At 32.6% G+C, this 21,085-nt stretch overlaps 2 protein-coding genes, 1 long non-coding RNA gene and 1 pseudogene across 3 annotated transcripts; 3 read left to right on the top strand and 1 right to left on the bottom strand.

Moving 5' to 3' along the window:
• The first annotated feature begins 5,074 nt into the window (after positions 1-5,074).
• Positions 5,075-8,204, top strand: LOC106406700 (protein trichome birefringence-like 37). Its single transcript, XM_013847411.3, has 5 exons — positions 5,075-5,612; positions 5,686-5,857; positions 6,794-6,975; positions 7,085-7,243; positions 7,679-8,204. Exons 1-5 carry the CDS (start codon positions 5,269-5,271, stop codon positions 7,965-7,967), a joined length of 1,146 nt encoding a protein of 381 aa, XP_013702865.2. The 5' UTR covers positions 5,075-5,268; the 3' UTR covers positions 7,968-8,204.
• A 2,175-nt stretch (positions 8,205-10,379) lies between these two features.
• On the bottom strand, positions 10,380-12,778 carry LOC125584261. Its single transcript, XR_007321234.1, has 2 exons — positions 11,110-12,778; positions 10,380-11,009 (listed from the first exon to the last, which is right to left on the bottom strand). It is a non-coding gene; the product is annotated as an uncharacterized LOC125584261 (long non-coding RNA).
• Positions 12,779-16,112: 3,334 nt separating this feature from the next.
• Positions 16,113-17,467, top strand: LOC125584260 (annotated as a pseudogene).
• An 876-nt stretch (positions 17,468-18,343) lies between these two features.
• On the top strand, positions 18,344-19,653 carry LOC106350657. Its single transcript, XM_048749375.1, has 3 exons — positions 18,344-18,763; positions 18,839-19,159; positions 19,216-19,653. Exons 1-3 carry the CDS (start codon positions 18,344-18,346, stop codon positions 19,651-19,653), a joined length of 1,179 nt encoding a protein of 392 aa, XP_048605332.1.
• Positions 19,654-21,085: the final 1,432 nt, after the last annotated feature.

Below are 21,085 nucleotides of genomic sequence, written 5' to 3'. Positions count from 1 at the left end.
GCAAAGAGAGATCTTATTATTGGAGGCGATATTGAGCTTACAAATTGCAAGTTTAGGGTTACTTCGAATACAAGATATATATAGTAGCATCTCGCATCTAAAACACTAGACTATACAGACTCATGGGCCTAAGCCCACGATCAGATGTAACATCCATAATAACTTGATGCAACGCTCTTGATGCAACCGAGTCGGTATGATGTATGTGATGTAACATCCATCGCCTAGATGTAACATCCAGATTCAAGGCATATCAACCGCGAGTCATCAGGACGGGTTCATGCATTACTCAGGTGGAGTATACGACGGGCCTTGTGGGACCAGCGCAAATCATGCGGCTACGATTGTTGGATATGGGACAAGCCAGGACGGGACTAAGTACTGGCTGGCAAAGAACTCTTGGGGTGAAACTTGGGGAGAAAATGGTTACATTAGGATCCGTAGAGACGTGGCTTGGCCTCAAGGGATGTGTGGTGTAGCCCAATATGCTTTTTATCACACCAAGGAGTGGATAAGCTTGATATATTCCTAATTCGGTATGTATTCCACACCACATTGTCACTATATGGAGGGAACACAATCAAAGAAGACATGGGGAGGCGGCTACACCGTCTTCTCACCTGATCCGAATGGTGGACAAATGAATTCAAAATCGATTTGCTATATTCAGAGGATTATATGGCCATGCCTATGAGAGGGGGCTGGTTAGATGGCTGGAAACAATATGAAGATTGAGTTGAAGACATAGTTTCAATGGCCGGAAACAAGATGAAGATTGAGTCGACGATGGTTTTTTAATTCAAATCAAACTTAAAAATAGGGCAACAACAAATGTAAAAATGATTTTTTTGCTTAAATAAATTTAAAAAAAATTAAAAAAAAAAGGCGTTGTTTTTGTTTTGTAATTTTATACATAGACGACATATCAAATGGAAAGTAAATTAAAGTACGTTTATTACAATTCTTTCTTGATGACTAGATTGAATATTGTTGAGGTGAGATTTAAATCCACCATCGTATAGTTTGAACCACGTATTTGCAATGTATTTGTATTGATATGTACTTATTGCATGGCATTGATGTAACTTGTAAGACATGTCATTATTTAAAATAATTTTGATCTTCTTATATATAAAAACTCAATATATATAAATAAGATATATATAATTACTCTATGTTAATATTTTCCTGGCAACAATAGTGGTGATATCAATTAGTTCGAAGTAAAAGCTGGTAGTGGTCGTCCAAGTTCGGTTACTGAACGGCTGTGATGATAATGGCACCATAATGATGATTATGGTTCATCATGTCCTTACAGATAGAAGAGATTAACGAGGGTCAGTTCTTTTGTTTTCAAATGTTTTGTTTTCAAATGTTTTAATATAAAATATTGAAATGTTTGCTGTTTGGAAGTACTCAGATAAATAGCCCCAGTTCGTTAGCCCCCGTTCGTTTGCTCACCCAGATGATCTATTTGGGTGAAGATGCAAATCGATGTTTGTTTTGTGCATTATAATGTTACATACAGATGGATCACCCAGCTGAATTTTTAAAAACTCATCTCAAATTCTCAACCAAATGAAAGTGAGTGTTGAAGGTGCATATGGATGCAGATGCATCTAGTTCAGTCCAAAATGATAAATGATCTTTTAAAATCAAAATATTATTTTCAAATCCTAAATTCTATTTTGTTGCATATATATTTTTCTGCTATAACCAAAAATGCATTTTCTCGCAAAAACTGAAAAACACACTTTCCCGCCAAAACCGCAAGATGCGTTTTTCCGCAAAAAAACGTAAAACACACATTTCCATAAAAACACATTTTTCGACCAAACCAGTAAAACCGCACATTTCGACCAAAACCGAAAAAACGCATTTTCCCGTCAAAACAAAAAAAACGCATTTTCCCGCCAAAACCCAAAAAAATGCATTTTCCCGCCAAACTCCAAAACGCATTTTCCGGCCAAAGCCGCAAAAAACATTTTCCCGCCAAAACTGGAAAAACGGAATTTTCCCGCCAAAACCGGAAAACGGAATTTTCCCGCCAAAACTGGAAAAACGTATTTTCCCGCCAAAACCGGAAAACGCATTTTCCCGCCATAACCGGAAAACGCATTTTCCCGCCAAAACCGGAAAACACAATTTTTTCGCCAAAACCGGAAAACGCATTTTCCCGTCAAAACTGGAAAACGCTTCTTCTCGCCAAAATCGGGAAAACGTATTTTCCCGCCAAAATCAGAAAAAATGTATTTTCCCACCCAAAACCGGAAAAATGTATTTTCCCGTCGAAACCGCAAAACACACTTTTCCCGTCCAAACCGCAAAAACCTATTTTTCCGCCAAACCCATAAAAACGTATTTTTCCGCCAAAACCACAAAATGCACTTTTTCGCCAAAAACACATTTTCCCTCTAAAACTGCAAAAATATTTTCCGCCAAAACCGTAAAAATGCTATTTTTCCGCCGAAACGTAAAAAATTATATTTTAATCGTTTTATTAACAAGTCCACCTGAATGTAGATGGAGGTTAAAAAATGAAAAGCAAACGAACATTGTTGCATTCAGATGATTCATCTGGATGCATGGACGAAATGAAAAAACGAACAACACCCAGATGGAGCATCTGGATTTATCTTCCAGATGTACAAACGAAGAGGGCCATAGCCGTATGTGGTCTATTAGGATACCATGGATTGGGTATCATGAACAGATACTTGGGTTTACAAAGGGTCGATGTGATGGTGGCTATTAGCATATTAGTGGTAAGGGGTTTGCAAATTATGATCAATTAGCATAATGCTCTATTTGCAAAATAGGGGTTGAGACTCGATATATTTATCTTGCTTTCATAAGTTTTCAACGCCTGATAGGATACTATTTCAACACCGAGTTCTTGTTTTTTTGTATTTTTTTCATTTTTCGTTATTTTCATCTTCTTACTAAATTTATGTGCATATATATATCCTGTGACAATTTCCCTATTTATATAGATGCTAAATTATTTGCTTGCAATACATATCGTTTCATTGATTCTTCGTAAAAGAATCTTGAGCCTATTATCCTTCCCGTAGAAATTAGTTTTGTGAGTTGTCACACTCACTTCTCAAATTATATTAGAGAATAGCATGTATAATAAAAAATCCAACCAAATGGGGGTAATATATGCTTTGTTGTTCCTCCAAAGTCTCAACTATTATATAATCAGGATTTAACGTTATTTTTCCTTACTAATAGTGTTTTTCTCACTCCCAACTACTCTGTCTTTCACATGCAGGATAGTTGCAGAAAACACAAACCAACATATAGTTTAATATTGTACAATATTTGAATTTTGAATAAGGTCTAACAAAAAGTCATATATACTTTCCTTTCAATCAAGCCAAATTTGACTATATAAATAAAAATACCAATTATATGTTGGTCTTTTTTGTTTGATTGCTTTTAGTGGCCATGTTTCATAATGGAATCATATATAGTGTCAAAATAAAAAGAAACGTGAAATAATTTTCTTCCCTTACATGTGAGTACTCCTGTGAAAACCCCACTATTTTAAAAATAAATCAACTCGAAGAAAATAGCCAAGGTTGCCTGTCTAGTTCTGTCCTATCGTATACAGAAAAAAAAAATCATCAAATTTGAAAATTTTAAATAAATTAAATGAACAGATAGCGTAGAAGCATGTGAGAATTGATGGAAAATGATTTAAGATGTCCCCCGTGACAAGCTAAGCAATAGAATGCCCAATAATAACTTTGATTCATTCACTGGAACCCCACAAAACACACACCTAAAATGATAATGTGGATGACTTCAACAAACCTCTTTTGCCTTCCATTGTTATTACCAGAATTATTGTGTCACTAACGGTGTAGCAATAATCATTGGTAGACGTTCCAGATCACATTGGCTGCAGATTCCCAAGAAGTAATATAGTAGCACAACATTTTTCATATTGTTTGGCTCTTTCGAAAACATTTACTGGAAAAAAATTATATTGCCGTAATAATTTTTTTTGTAGTAAGACATCCTTACTCGATTTATTCATATTGTGTCCTGGCGCAACATTATCACGACTTCACCACCGTACCATGGTAGAGTCTTTTTGAATCCCGCTAACAATAATTTTACAGCACTTCTATAATTATGATAGAGGTGGATATAGTCTTAACAAACAACTAAAAGAATGAAAAAGTTGAGAAAACAATGAAGTTTATCAAAAGAGAAACTGTTGATTAGAGCATCTTTATTAGTGAATGAGGTTCTTAAAATGAGTGTCTTACCATTAATATATTAAACTTTAAAGTCTAAAATAAAAATGTTACTGATAAGAGAATTAATAAAGTGGGTAAAACTCTTAGACCATCTCCAACCCACCTCTATTTCTATCTCTATATTTTTTCCTAAAATAGAAAAATTCTATAATAGAGGTGAAAATGCTCCAATGTATACCTTTATAATAGAGTTTCTCTATTTTAGAGGAAAATATAGAGGAAAGTTATTTTTTACCTCTATATTAGATATCTCTATTTTAGAGGAAATTATAGAGATATACATTGGAGATGCTCTAAATCACCTCGTAGAGGGTGTATGTTCTTGAAATGAGTCTACTCTCTTAAAGAAAATTAATTTAATATAGTTAAAATTTGGCCCTAGAGAGATGTATGAATCTTCGGATTCAGAACTTCTTAATCATTAGAAAAAAAAGTTACATGTGGTTTGAAAGTTTTTTAAAATGTTGAAAATCTATCAAATAAGAACTCTTTTTTACTTTTAATTTTCTCCATTTTTTGTTCTTGTTAACTTTTATAGGGAGTGATGTCTTTGGAACACATCTAAATACTTTGTTTAGCATTTACTATTATGATACTATAATGTTATTATTATTTTCTTTCTTTTTCAGATGTCCATTTTGAAAATGTTGAAATAGGTTGTTCTTAGTTGACGGCTATATAAAAAGAATACTTGTTGACAAAATTTCATAGACACAGATGTTAACCACTGCAATTAGCTTGCTAACAATATAGACGAACCCAAGATTAGCTGAAAATATAGTGGAATTCCTAGTGAACTGATTTATTTCCTTTACTTTTTGTTAATTAATATGAAACCTATTATAAGGCCAATAGTCTCCACCCAAGAATCTCTTCACATTACACACTACTGTGTGTATATACATATATGTAAGTAGATACTTGTGCATATATATAAACCCAATTCTATCACAAAGCCACTTCCAAAAAATAAATCTATTTCATTTTTCTGTTAATGATGGGTTTCAAACCTATCCCTCTTTTCCTTCTTCCACTTCTCATATTCACAATCTTGTCTAGAGCCGACCAGGCCTTGGGTTCCGACCAGAATCGGAATGTAAGCCACCGTAACAGAGCGGCGTTGGACGCCGCCGGAGGAGTAGGAAAAGTGGCGTTGAAAGGGAGGAAGCAAACTAGTGGTTGTAACTTGTTCCAAGGGAGATGGATTTTCGATGCTTCTTACCCTTTTTACGATTCTTCCATGTGCCCTTTCATAGACAGCGAGTTCAACTGTTTCGGCCGACCAGACAAACAGTTCCTCAAGTACTCTTGGCAACCTGATTCATGCAGCATCCCAAGGTACGTAAAATTGACACACACATTAATTTAAGCTAAACATGATGATGCTGATGTATGTAAATTGTTAATGAAGGTTCGATGGACAAGCATTTTTGAATAAATGGAGAGGGAAACGAGTGATGTTCGTGGGTGACTCACTGAGTCTAAACATGTGGGAATCGTTAGCATGTATGATACATTCGTCGGTACCAGACAGCAAGACTACTTTTATCAAACGTACCCCACTCTCCTCTCTCACTTTCCAGGTCCCCCCTCTCTCTCCTCTTTTTTTATTCCTTGATTCTGATTAAAAATCTAATAATTCATCATCACGAGGAGGGCTTGTCATTTTATTCAACCAAGTTGGTCACGGGCTATATATTATATAAATATTTTGATTATAAAAAGAAGCATTCTCGAAATTTGCTTTTGATTTTAATGCAAAAATGTTTTGTGCAAACGCTTGACATCCAAGGTATTATGATTTTGTCTACCTAATGGATCTTTCTTTTTTCTTTATTTAATTAAATTATGAACAATGACCAAAAGAAGTAAAAGCAAAAGCATATAGATTTTACAAACCAATAATTGTTTTCCTTTTCTATATCATGTTTTATTCAAAAGAGATGTTTCTAAGAAAATGCCAGAATTTTTTGATGATGTAGTCGTATGCTTCACTTCTATATATATTTTATTTGATATTTCTTTTTTCCAATATACTTGTTATCTCAGTTAAGAATTATACACACTGTATGTTTCTTTGGCGACGTATAATTGTGTGTGTTTATCCCAAATTATCTTTATGACAACATTTACATGCTTAATTAGTGATGACTTAGGATTTTGGCTATTTCACTCTTCTAGTTGTGTATAAAGATTAGAAAATAATCTAATTATTATAAAATTGATATATAACAATGAATAAACTAGAAAGAAACAGAAACAAGAGAACATAGCAGAGAAAGGAACTAGGAGACCGGACAGCTAATGACAACCAATAAACAACTCCAAATTGTGTTTCTTATATTAATATTTTAAATCCGTTTTGGAAATTTCGGCTACTCAGTTTCGAATAATGTATATATAAAATGTGTAATTTCTACGTAACTGATTGTTATCTATTTTTCTATTGAAATAATTTACGTATTCATATTTATAATAAAGACTATTAGATTCTTAATCTTGTTAAATGATAAAAACAGGAATATGGAGTTGCATTATACCTATATCGAACACCATACCTAGTGGATATCTCCAAAGAAGATGTAGGGCGCGTGCTTAACCTTGGAACCATCGAAGGTGGTGCTTATGTCTGGAAAGACATGGACATTCTCGTCTTCAATTCTTGGCACTGGTGGCTTCACAAAGGAGTACAATCTCAAGGGTTCATACCATATACGTTATACTCATGTATATGTCTAAGTTGGCATTAATACATGCTTAATTAGTTAACCAAAATCATCTTCTCTTCTTCTATTATGTTGTTTAATCAGGTGGGATTTTATACGAAATGGGTCTTCACTGATTAGAGACATGGATCGTCTTGATGCTTTCAACAAAGGACTCACCACTTGGGCTCAATGGGTTGATCAAAATGTTAATATTTCGCAAACCCGAGTTTTCTTCCAAGGCATTTCTCCCACTCACTACATGTAAGTTCAGCATATATGTATGTACTTTTTTTGAGAAAGAACATATATGTACTTTCTCTGTTTTTAAAGATAAATTTTTCTAAAGTATTCACCCATACTAAAAATGATTATTATTTTCAATTAAATTTATTATTTACTTTTACTATAATTTTTTTGTAACAGTTTACCTTTCTATATATACACTTTCCGATAATTATATTTAACCGGTTCAATCAATTAATGTTTAAAAATATAAAACTTACTGTATTAATATCAGTGACTAAAGGTATCTTAATTTTTTTTTTAAAAAATCTGTAGAAAATAATCTAACAAAACTATCTCTTTTTTTTTTGAACGAATCTATCATTCTAAAACGAAAGACATATATACTAATAATATATTGAAAATAGCATTTCTAGGTAAAATATAATTAGTTGTTTGTGGGAAATTTAATAGGGGAAGGGAATGGAATGAGCCGAGGAAGACTTGCAACGGTCAGATGCAACCGTTGACCGGGTCCACATACCCGGGTGGTTCACTTCCAGCAGCAAGCATCGTGTCACGAGTGTTGAGCTCGATGAAAACACCAGTTTACTTACTCGACATCACAACTCTGTCTCAACTAAGAAAAGATGCTCATCCATCTACCTATGGAGGTGATGGAGGAACTGATTGCAGTCACTGGTGCCTTCCTGGCTTGCCAGATACTTGGAATCAGCTTCTCTATGCAGCTCTTTCTATGTGAAGAAGTTGACTCAATACAAAGATGCATGTATATTACATTCTTGGAAGTCCAAAGGAAACAAAAGGAAGGACTGACATTTTACTTGAAAGATTTACAAACAGGATGAGGATAAAGTTGTAAAGTGTTTTACATTTATTTTCTTTTGGAAGTCTGGACAAGAACTAGAGAGTAACACATTTGTATCCTACTGAACTGTTTTGGATCAAAACTCAGTAACAAAATTTGTCTGACTCGTCAGTTGTGGCTTATAAATTGTTCCAAACAAATCTTATTTTTTTTCTGGATAAGATCTGGTTACGGTTGAACTCAGTTTTGGCAGATTCGGTCTTAAAATTATAGTGGTTATCTCAGGTATTATAATTTATCATATTATTGAAATTTTAATATTTAAATAGTATTCCTAAAAATGACGTATAATCATGAGTTTATTTGTGAAATAACCAAAAAGAAAAAGGAAATTAAATTTGTAGTAGGAAAGTAGAGAGAGATAGGAAGAGAAAGAAAGAGAGAGGGTGGGATTTTGGTTAGTTAATGAATTATAGTTTTTGCCTTGGTCTTTTGGCCTAATTTCCCTATAATCATCGCGTCTTTCACAATTTTGTGGAGTATTTTTGAAAAATATTTCTTCTTTCACTCTTTTTATTTTATTATCCAATTTTTATTTGAATGTAGAAATTTCGTGAGAAACTTTTCCAACATTGGTGGTCTTATCTTTTGTGAAAATTTGCACTAGATCTTTTGTCGGTGATACTCACGGATTATACTTTTAAATTTGTTATATTCGCTAATTTGTATGTGAATGTTTACTTTTCACATTGTATTTAATTTAAATTAAATGTAAAATATTCAATTTAATAGTTGCATCTGAATACTTTTATTATTTTATGTTTTCTTTATTTATATTAGAAATTTAGAATTATTTTCAGGCACTTCACATTAATATTGATTTGATTGTTTATTATAATATTTTAAAAGCCTTTTGTATTTAAATTTTTCTTCTTGGTACAAAGTTTTTTTCCCAGTGTAATGTAAATTTATATGTTTATATATATTTATATATTTAATGTGAAAATAGTTATTTGTTTTTTTTTCTGATTTTGTTGGATTACACATCTTGAGTATTGTTTTGCCGACAATAAATATGTAATATGATTATCCCTTCAGTACGATTGGCTTCGATTAAGTGTTTTAAAAAAAAAAACATAATACGACTAACACGATAGTTATTTTTATCAAATATCTTTTGGACTTTAAATCTAAATTATAGTCCAGAACTATAATTCAGTACATTTTATATATTTTTACATTTTAATATATAATTATATTTATAGTGTTTTATCATTTTTGAATATATAATTATATTTATAAATATTAAATTTTCAAAAATAAAATCTTAAAATAGTTTCAAAAAGCATATTTTGAATTTCAAAAGGAAAATTTGAAATACATCGATTTTTTATTCAAAGTTCAAACTTGAAAACATATAATTCGAAAATATATTAAAAATAGATTTTTGATTTTTGATTTTATTTAGATATCATAAAAGGGGTATAAAATCTTTTGCCTTTTTGATGAAACATCTTTTAGTCATTTTCCTTTTTAAAGGTTTTTTTTGTGACAAAAACTTAAAAATAAATAAATAATTATGCTATATGATTTAGGAAAAAATAATGATAGACAAAAGGTAATATAAATTTCTTAAAATCTATACCAATCTATAAAAAAATATTATCAAATTTTATAAGTCATGTATATACATTTTCACAATCCATATAATTTTTAAAATCTATCAACTCTTAAAATTCACAATCCCTACGCAAAGTAATCTCCACATAATCCCTCCTAAAGCTCAGATGTAGAATCCACCACAAAAGCTTTCCGATAAATTCCTGACCGATTTTTGATAGAATGAGGTTTTGGGTCATGAAAAACATTAAAATCCATATTGAATATATATCATTTACATGTTTATGAACTGCCCAAAAGTCTCACCATTTGAGAAGTACGTTAAAAAAACTTAAGAATAAAGAATCGTAAACTCATTTTAATATAGATTCATGTGATGGTTATATTTATATATCGATGCAGGCATCCATTTTTCAATAACTTCTGCACCACAAGACGGGCTATATGAGCGTACATATAAAATTAGCCGGAGATTGGACGAAAGCGCTATTAAAGGAGTTTTCTCCGAGGTCTTATTTTATTTCTGAATCACTCAAAAACTATATACTTTATTATTTTTTAACTGAGGAAAATATAATTTAAGAATTATGTTGCGTTATGTCTGATGTCTCAGGTGACGTCTAAACCAGCCCCGGTTAGAGATCTATTGCATGGTGAAAATAATCCTGAGTAAGTACTCCATCCGTTTCAATATAGATGATGTTTTAAAAGGTTTGTTTTGTTTCAATTTACATGAAGTTTTGAGATTTTAAGGAAGTTTTGAGATTTTAAGGTTAATTTTAACTTTATTGGAAACTGTTCAACCAATTAGATTTTACAGTCTTTTTTATAATTAGTTAAGTGATTTTAAAATTATATCTTTAAAATATTTTTCTAGGAAAATGTAATTTTCTTAATCTTCGTGCACTATTACAAAACATCAAGTATTATGAAACGGAGGGAGTATCTTTTAACGATCCTATAAAAAGGATTCATAGCATACGTAAGAAAATATTTAAATATACCTAAACATTAATGCGTAACTTTATAATATTACAAACATACTATTTGATAAGTGATAAGAAAATATCACATTTGCACAATAATATATAAAAATTTACACATATACACTTAAAATAACCAAATTATCTATGGATTTGGTTTATAGGTTTATATACTCCATCTTGCTAGTAAGGGAAAGATTTCTTTATTAAAAATTATTTTTTAAAAAAAAATTACAATTTGGTTAAGGTTTAGCCTGTTAAAGGCAGCTTTGCGCACATTCTGCGTGGTCCTTTGTGCATTCTAACCCTCCTTTAGTGCAGCACCAGTCACCAGCAACTCCTTTTTTGCAGGGCATGAAATTTATTGCGAAACCTATATAAAAAAATTAAAGAACAAACCAATTAAAACACTATGGATGATATGACGATGGTTATAATGACAATGATGATAAAAAATTGAACGAAAACTAAACCTTTAGATGACATACAATCATGAAGACTAACGAAAGAAACGAGGATAATGCAAAAAATAGCTAATTTTATTAACGACATTGTAGTTCTTCTTTTCCAAATAGACTATTTGTTTTTCTATGATACAAAACCATATGTGAACATATATATATACTCCCTCCGTTTCAAAATAGATGATGTTTTGGAAAGTTTTTGATGTTTCAAAATAGATGATGTTTTGAATTTTTATATTAATCTTAGTTTTATTGAAAAGTGTGTGATCAATGATGTTTTATATTTATCTTTGAGGATTGGCTGAATTAATTTTGGTTTATATTTTCAATATTACTTTTTAGAAAAGAGTGTATACTTTAATTCTTGTGCATACACACTTTGAAACAGAGGGAGTATATATAATTAGTTGTAGATTTTTGTTGGATAATCCGAAAAGGCTGGTTGACTAGTTTTATTCTCTTTCTATTTTAAAAATATTGACGTACGTTTATTTTGTTTTGAAACATTTTTTCTGGTATTTGATTTAATTTAACATTATCTAAAAATATCAATCAACGACAGCCATATGCATTGTTGAAAGGTCATTAGCCAATATCGAGTAGCAATGGATTATATCCTTGCTATTTGCTTGTGGTTGAAAAAAAAATGTGTTAACTACATGATAGTTGTGTAGTAGCAGGCAAGCTCTCGGTTGTTACGGTCCATTTAAATACTCGAAGAAAATGTCCATCTATGGGTTGCACCTCTACTTAAAGATTAGTTTTTGCTTTTCCACATGTTTAAGAAATCATCAGTTTAATAAGAAAATAAAATAAAATTTTCTCGTTAATTTCTTAATAGTTACAAATTATTTACTATCCATGTTTTGTCTACTTTTTTTTGTCTACATTCCGGTTATATTTTTTCCTATGTTGACGATCAAACAAGAACAACTAGTTAAAAAATTTGTTAAGCCATTGTGACAAAATTATCTATGGATTTGGTTTATAACTTTATATACTCTATGTATCGCTCGTAAGTGCAAGATTTGCAGTCGATTAATCATTAATTAACTTTTTATGTGAGGATCTAATCTATTAAATTAAAATCCTATTTTTTCTACTTACAAAAGGTTGTTATTTTAACTTTTTTGGACCTACTCCTTATTTTATTAATAGTAAATATGGTTATATTAATACAATCTGTTTTGCACTTATGGTTATTGGTATATAAAATAAGAAAATAGCTTAACTAACTCCATATATTATGCCACTGGATTTTACATACGATTTTGGTGACCCACCTAACTATTTTGAATATATAAATATGAAAACAGTAACGTAAACACCAATATAATCAAATAAAATACTCCATCGCATAAATTTCATACTAAACCGAGTCTATCCAAGTGACTCATATGATCGGTGAAATGATTGGTTACAGTAGTATTTTTTCATAGATTGACTTCATCCATCATTTTCATATACCAAACCTTTTTCTTTCAGTTATATACATTATTAGACTTATACATACTTGGTTATTCATTTTATCCACACTAAACAATATACAGTAGAACCTCTATAAATTAATACTCGATAAATTAATAATCTCTATAAATTAATAAATTTTGCCGGTCCCAATTTGGACTGGTTCAAAATTTGACACAAATCGATAAAATAATAAAATAATATTTTTTTAAGAAAATTCTATGTAAATATATGGTCATATTAAAATTATAAATTAATAATTTATATGTATACATAATTTATATAAATAAGCACCTATTATTATATTTTTTGTTTTATATTCACAATGAAATTATTTTTATATTTTCTTAACACTTCATATATTTTTGATGAGATGTAGTAATATTATATCTAAAACCACTTTGAAGTTCTATGCAATATATCCTATATACAACAAATAATATAATAAAATTAATTTAAATGTCAAATTTTAAAAAATAACAATTAATGTCTATACATAAAATAAAATATTTTTCTTATCTTAGAAAAAATATATCTTAAAATAAAAAATATAAATAAGGAAACTTTTGTAAATTATTATCTCTATAAATTAATAAAATTTCAAAGTCCCAACATTATTAATTTATAGAGGTTTTACTGTATACTTTTTGTTTTGAAATGTTAGATTTTCAAATGTAAGCTTATGTGTTTATATTAATATGTTATCATTAAAAAATATGTAGGCTATATAAAAAGTTCCCTAATTACAATATAATATAACTTTGAAATGTAGTCTATGAACTCCATTTTATTATATTTAAATTATAGTTAATGTATTCTTTCCTAATCCAATGATTTATAATATTCATCCTAGAATACTATTGTTAGCACATTATTTGGTTTTTAAAACTTCACAATCCTACTTTATTTTACCAAATCTACACAATCAAGATTTTATTTTACCAAATCTAAGTTACCAACTATTCTTAAATTATTTTTTTTTAAAAGAATGTAACAAAAACCAAGCCCATAAATATTTTTTGATATGTTGAATAATATTTACCTATTCATTCTATTTTCTTACAATTGTTAATCCTATTATTTAATATGAAATATATAGAGGAAAATTATGCATGCATTGTTTTCAATAACACACTTTAACAATTACAATGTTAATGTGGCCTAGCCTATTATTAATATTATATAAACAAATTTGTTTTAGTTAAATTAATAGATATTCAAATTATTTAAAATCAATAATTTTATTAATGTAAATTAAGTATTTTAATACCTTTGTGTTTAAGCTGAAAAATAATATTATTAATCAATGGCCATATCAAAAAACTAAATTATTACATACAAAAATTATACATTAAAAAAAATAATACAATCCAATTCTATACATGTATAGAATATATTATATCCAAACAATATATAACACAAAATAAAATATAAGTTATAGATATTGTATGTAATTTTACAAAATGTGTTCTATCTCGTGGATTCTTTACCTAGTATATTATATATTAATATATATATAGAAAACAAAACACGAATATAGCAAATCCTTATATTGATATGGGAAGAAGAAAGGAGTGATTTCTCAATTTGTAACCTTCAATTTAGATTTTTTTTAACACAATTAGAATAATAAAAGGGTTAATTTGCTTAATAACCAAATTTTGAATGAAAATTAAGAATATTGCAATGATTTTGACATAATTAAGTTACTAACATTTTACTTCCATTTCATATGGTTATGCCCTCGTTCTTTTCAAGTATCATGTAAAGAGGAAGAAAGCAGATGACTTTGCGATTTTATGTATGGATAGGAGTGAAGCTCCATATTTACTGATCTATCCAAATTATACACTTATTTATCACATACATATGCACTATAGAAAATAAAATAGATGACTAAAATTGTTGGTGTCATCTTATATAAGGAATGACATGAATCTATGCTATATGAAACCATAGATAATGTGGTTCAAACAATTGGAAATGCACAAACACATATTTTGAAAATCTCTGAATGCTCTATTTCACATCGCTGAAGTAGTATAGGAATCCAGTATGACCCACAACCTATGAATACTAAATGTTACTATAACCCTAATCTCAACCCTTAAATATTAAAGTCCAAACTCTAATCACTAAACTATAAACTCAAATATAAATTATAATATATATATATATATATATATATTTATAATATTTTAGATGAAGTCAATATCTGAAATATATTTTGTAAATCTCTCAGTGTTCTATTCCATATCGCCTAGCTAGTATATGATTCCAATCTGACCCACAATCCATGAATACTAAATGTTACTCCTATCCTAACTCCAACCTTTAAATACTAAATTCTAAATCTTAATCACAAAATTCTAAACCCATACATAAACTATAAAATATATATTTATAATATTTTAGATGAAATCAACATCTGAAAATATATTTTGAAATTTTCTGAGTGTTCTATTACATATTGCCGAAGTAGTATAGTACTCTAATCCGACCAACAACCCATGAATACTAAATGTTACTCCTACCCCAACCCAAAAATAAATTATAATATATATTTATAATATTTTAGATGCAATCAATATCTGAAAAATAGAAGACTATATCCAAATAGTCTAGTAGAGTCGGCAAGTTCTTCTTTTTTAGCTCATTTTCTTTCCCAGACATGGCAACACTCATTCATTGGCCCACCACCATTATTCCTTTTTCATATGAGTCATCTTCTTCATCTCTTCTTATTTTTCTGATACATCATTGGTCCGTTGTCGTTATTTTTCACCATCATATCTAAATAACAACCAAAATCAGCATTGATACAACGATAGATCCAGCCTGTGTTATATGATTCAAAATCGAAAAAGTATGAGAGAGACATGGTTGTGGGAATAATTGATCTCAAAGGAAGAAAAGAAAAAGAAATTGTAGATACGAGAGAAAACAAATGTTGCATCGGTAGTTTTAAGAGGTATTTTGGCAAATAAGATAGAAAATATATTGAATATCAGGGTCAACTTACTTTTTAGCTAGATAGTGAATTATAATTTGTTTGAGTACTTATACAACGTAATTTTCTTTAATAAAAATGGTTTCGTTGATGAGCGGGCGTCTAAACTTTTAGTTGGAAATCAGGTTGAGTAGACGAATGTCTGGACTCTAGCGAAATTACGAAAATTTGGTTTGACTGGTCGAACCAAGCTAAACCACTAAGTCTTGAACCGTCTTTACGTGAGGGTTCTGAAGCAATGCAACGGGAATAAGACCATGATTAATCTCAGTCTCTTAGTTGAGGTTCTTACTTTCGGCTAAGACTAAGAAAAATTAAGAACCGTTTCTTAAATAAAAGATATAAGAGCTGTCTTTTAGTCGAAAAGTATAAAAAATAAAAAAATGTCAAATCATAAGTTAAGAACCACGGCTGGTCACGATTCTATAAGTGGATTTTTTTTTATTTTTTTTTGTAACACGCTCTAAGTGGACTTGTTCGTCCTTGTTGGATACAGATCTGCTAGCACAGAATGTGTTCGACGAAATTCCTCTGAGAGCTCCTCTTGGAACCTACCCTGAAACTGAGACGAATCCTTGGTTCTATTTCGATTCTCGCTACAGAAAACCTCTCTTCTTCTTATTCGTCTTCGTCTTATTCTTCCCGTCTCACATCTAGACAAATCTTCACGGCACGGTCATCTTCTCCGCAACGAAACCCCCGAAGTAAGCTCTCGGAAGCGTTACCGGGGAACCACATCAAATGGGCATCCCTTGGTTCAGTCAGAACTTCGAGGTTCGCATCTGGGTTCACGCCGTTGCAGCCAAAACCGTTGGATTCGATCATGGATTTGGAGAGGGCCAAGACTAAATCGCCAGAGGAGCTCACTTCGATCTGGGACGATATAATTTCTCTCAAAGTTTCGTTCTTTTGGATGTGTTGTGTCTTTAGATTTTGATGATGGATGATTTCATTTGGCAGTATCACTTGGGACGAGGGCATATTGGGATAACTATGAAAGCTCAGCTTTATAGATTGTTGGAGCAACGAGCAGCCGAGTGGTAAGAAGATTATCATCAGCTTTGTTCTTTTTTCTTTGTGTGTGATTTGATCTTCTTCTGTTGTATGTTGCAAGCCGATACTTTGTGATTCCATTGTGGAGAGAAATGGTTACGTTACAATGTTTGCTCAAGGTTTGTTTTAGTTTTATCTGCAAGCGTTGTAATCTGACTAGTTATTTTAGCAACGCTCCATATGGTTAGTGATATTAGCAATGGTAGATATAGCTTTACTCAATGGACATTCTTTTACTTAGGTTGATTAGTGAGGACAATGTTTGTTAACTACTAATCTCAAGAACAGTTTATTTATTCAGTATGGGGTAATTTGAGGCTGAATCTTGCTAGATGCATCATTTAATTTTTGAACTTCATTACAGCTTCGTTATAAAACTAAGAGCTCATCTGTTTATGATTTTTATATGAACCGTCAATCTTTTTTTGTGGCAGTTGAAGCGCCTCACATGATTTTCACTGGTCTCGAAGACTACAAAGCAAGAGGAACACAAGCGGCTCCTTACCTGACTAGCACCTTCTACACTGAGCTTTCAGAGACAAAAGACTTGGTGTTTATCCGAGGCGATGTTGTGTTCACAAGCAAACTCACAGACGAGGAGGCGAAATGGATCATGGAGACATCTCAGTCGTTTTAGTTGAACGACACGCTGTACAAGCTGCTTGAGAGGTTTAATAAACACACTCATGTGTTGAGTTCAAGGATGTGTTACAAGCTCTGGATATGCCTATTCTGTGATATGCTAAATCAAGAAAGAAAATATACACTTTTCTGTATTAGAATTGGTTTTGTATGGGAAATAAAACAACTTCATCATCAAACTAGCTTTTGTTTGGATATAGTTCTCTTTAGTGTTTACGAATCTTGCGGGAATACCAGATTTGAGAGATTTTGCTCTTGTATAAACGACATTGAGTAAAAGGGTATTTTCAACTCATAATGGTGTTGATGGTTTATCTAAAATGGTAAAAACTCGAATCCGATCAGACCCTTTCTAGAAAATACTCGGATGAAATCAGTGAGCTAGTTTTTCGATATTGGGTATTATCCAAACAAAAATTTAAAGTAGAATCCAATTTCTTTTCGGAGTTAGTTAAGTTTATTACTTTTTAGTTGCATTCCATTCTTCTGTTTTTAATCGTCTCTCTACTTATGTAAAAAAAAGTTGAAAATTGCTAATAAATCTCAATATTTTTACCCAAAAAACATGGTAAAAGAATGATGGGAGGAAAGAAAAAAAAAAGGAAAAAAAGCGTAGAGACACGCGAACCAAGGCGATAAGAAAGGCGATAAAATATCTGATTCCCTCTTTTGGGCTTTTGGCTACTCAACCTAATCCCTAATCCTTCGTTATCGATTAAGCTGAGTGTTGTTTATCTCAATCGATTCTCTTGGAGGTGTAGAAGACTTGATCGAGTGCTATTATGGTGATCTCAGTCAGAGTTTGCTCAAGATTTGTAGTCCTCTGGGTTGGAATTTTACGGTTTAAAGAAGTTTTTGTCAGGATATATTTTGGGGTTTGAAAAAAGTATTCTGTGGGCCCTGAAAATCAAAGGATCTGAATTATGGAGCCTTCTCTGGATAAGGCGATGCTTGGTATGACTGGAAGAAGATGAAGAACCTTATACTATTCCTGACCGTCCAGAGTTCTATTCTACGGAGAGAAATGTTTTGAGTTTGGTGGGGCGTCTTCTCAACCCTCAGTGCCAAGATATGACGGATCTGATCCTAGACATGCCAAGAAAGTGGCAACTATATGACAGGGTTAGAGGAGTTGCTCTCTCTAAAGATAGGTTTCAGTTTATCTTCAAGTATGAACATGACTTGATAGATATTTTGAACAGAGGAGTTCACACTTCTAACCAGTGGTCGCTAGCGATGGAAAGATGGGTCGAGAGACCTCCGCCTGATTACTTGCAGTTCATTGAGGTCTGGGTCCAAATGAGGAACATACCGGTTAACCACTATACGGAGGTGGCGCTTACTGACCTTGCAGAGTTTGCTGGTCAAGTCATCGAAGTTGCTTTTGATCCAAACAAACCGCAGACCAAAGATTATATAAGAGCTAAAGTCAGGTTTGATGTCTCCAAGCCTCTTAGACGGTTTAAAACTGTTAATGTTCCTAGTGGGGAGGTTGTGAAAATATTGTATGATTATGAGAGACTTCAAAAGAGATGCTACACTTGCCAAAGATTGACGCATGAATAGAGTTCCTGTCATATCTTCCAAGCTGACAAGGCTGCTGTTGTGCTCAAAGAAAAAGGATCAGTCTGTCTTCAGAAGCCTTTGATGGAGAAAATTATTAAAGAGGATGATCCTCTTTTTGGAGTGGTTATGGAATCTCAAGTTGGTATTAATCCTCAGAATGGGAAGCCAAAAATTGCGGAGGAAGTGTTAGAAGGAATGAGACAGTACTTGGTGGATGCTGAAGGAGCTGAGAAAATGGCAAGAAAAGAAAGAATCAAGTGGTCCTTAAAAGAAGTAGAGCAGGATCCGATCGCTCAGAAAACCTTTCTCAGGCTTGAACCGGTCCTGTCTTCACCTGTGACCTTAACAAGGGCAAATGCATTGTTTTTGATTTCCAGAGGCAAAAAGAACTCCCAAAAGATGTGATTTCTCATGGAGGAAGCAAGCTTATGGCATCTGCCATTAGAGCTGGTAATGCGATGTCTTTGGAACCTAGAAACATGGGGATGATGTCTGATGCTGCTGCCTTTTCTGATTCTGCTACTGGTAGTTGGAATCCTAGAGGTCCTACGGGTTATAACATTGGCATCTCTGATGTTTGTTCTTCCGGGACCAAAGGGGGGAAAACTTACCAGAGGAGGAGGTCGGGTTCTTTTGTCAGAAAGGCTAGGGGAAAATCTTTTAAGGCTGAAGCTTCTAGAGAAGGGAAGATGAAAGATAAAGCTCCAGCCGTTGCAGAGAAAAGGAAAAGTTCGAATGATGTGGAGACATCTCAATACTCACCAAGGTCTAAGAAACCAGCGGTGGTCCCAAATGAGGGACCACCCAATCTCTGAAATGGCTATGATTAGTTGGAATTGCCGAGGCGTGGGCCATGCACATGACTTGGTGATTCCAAGACTTCGGGAGATGCGGAAAGAACATGCTCCCAATGTTTTGTTTTTGATGGAAACTAAAAATGGAAGAGATGCTTTGGTGGACCTTCAAGAGTGGTTGGGATTTGACAGAATCATCACGGTCAATCCCATTGGGTATAGCGGAGGTTTAGCCCTTTTTTGGAAGAACTGAGTTAGGCTGGATTTCAAGTTTGTAGATAAGAATCTAGTTGACTTTCATGTACAGTCGAGTAACGGATCTTATTTTGTATCATGCGTTTATGGTCATCCTGTTTATAAAGAAATGCCTAGAGTATGGGAAAGGCTGACAAGAATAGGGATTAACCGCAAAATCCCTTGGTGTGTTATGGGTGATTTTAATGCGATAAGACGCAATGGAGAAAAGCTTGAGGGCCCGAGAAGAAGTGAAGCGCATTTTCAACCCTTCAATGATATGATACAGCCAGTGAACTGGCTGAGTTGCCTTCTTTTGGGAATGAATTCACGTGGGGAGGTAAAAGAGGAGATGATGGATTCAATGCAAACTTGGTTGGGCCTTTGGGAACAAAAATGGGTTCTCTCTGTTTCCTCAATCTTCTCAAACCTTCCTAGAGAAAAGAGGCTCTGATCATAGACCGGTTCTAGTCAAACTCCTTTCTAGAGCAGCTCAACACATTGGTAGATTCAGATATGATAGCCGCCTCCTGAATAATGTACATGCTAAAGGGGAAATCAAAAAAGCGTGGATGAGCTATCACTGGTCTGAACGTGAGTCTGTTTCTGAGAGGATTCACAGAGTGAGGAGAAGTCTTAGTAAATGGAAAAAGACTCAGAACTTAAATGCTCGTGACAAGCTGATTCATTATCAGATGGAGCTGGAAAAGGAGCAATCTTCTCTGTCGCCCTCAACGCAAAGATTAGCATACCTCAACAGACTTCTGGTTCTGGCTTATAAGGAGGAAGAAGAGTTTTGGCGCCAAAAATGTAGAGACAAATGGGCTATCTGTGGTGATAGAAATACCAAGTTTTACCATGCTTCAGTGAAGGCTAACCGAGCTAGAAAACGAGTTTTGAAACTTGTGGATGATCAGGGTTTAAGCCATTTCTCGGAAACTGCTAAAGGGGAGGTTGCTTTATCTTACTTCAGTGACCTTTTCAAATCCTCAAACCCTGATAGCTTCCTTGAATTCTTTGAAGGCTTTACTCCATCTGTCACGCCGAGAATGAATGAGCTCCTAATCAAGGAAGTTTCCAAAGCTGAAGTTAGAGAAGCTGTGTTCGCCATTAATGCAGCTAGTGCTCCAGGACCTGATGGGATGACAGGAATGTTCTTCCAAAAGAATTGGGATATCGTTGGAGTGGAGGTCACTGAAGAAGTTCAAAGATTCTTCAC

The sequence above is a fragment of the Brassica napus genome, chromosome C3 (genome assembly GCF_020379485.1).
Source record: "Brassica napus cultivar Da-Ae chromosome C3, Da-Ae, whole genome shotgun sequence".
NCBI classification, from domain to species: Eukaryota; Viridiplantae; Streptophyta; class Magnoliopsida; order Brassicales; family Brassicaceae; genus Brassica; species Brassica napus.
Note: the sequence above shows the minus strand (reverse complement) of the source record. Positions and strands in the feature narration are given on the sequence as shown.

Excerpts from the sequence above, each read along its gene's own strand:
- LOC106406700 (XM_013847411.3), top strand. The coding sequence starts at position 5,269 with ATGATGGGTTTCAAACCTATCCCTCTTTTCCTTCTTCCACTTCTCATA. Across the intron at positions 6,976-7,084 it reads AAAGGAGTACAATCTCAAGG|GTGGGATTTTATACGAAATG; the intron begins GTTCATACCATA and ends TTGTTTAATCAG. Across the intron at positions 7,244-7,678 it reads ATTTCTCCCACTCACTACAT|GGGAAGGGAATGGAATGAGC; the intron begins GTAAGTTCAGCA and ends GAAATTTAATAG.
- LOC106350657 (XM_048749375.1), top strand. The coding sequence starts at position 18,344 with ATGACGGATCTGATCCTAGACATGCCAAGAAAGTGGCAACTATATGAC. Across the intron at positions 18,764-18,838 it reads TTAATGTTCCTAGTGGGGAG|AGTTCCTGTCATATCTTCCA; the intron begins GTTGTGAAAATA and ends ACGCATGAATAG. Across the intron at positions 19,160-19,215 it reads CCTTTCTCAGGCTTGAACCG|AGGCAAAAAGAACTCCCAAA; the intron begins GTCCTGTCTTCA and ends TTTGATTTCCAG.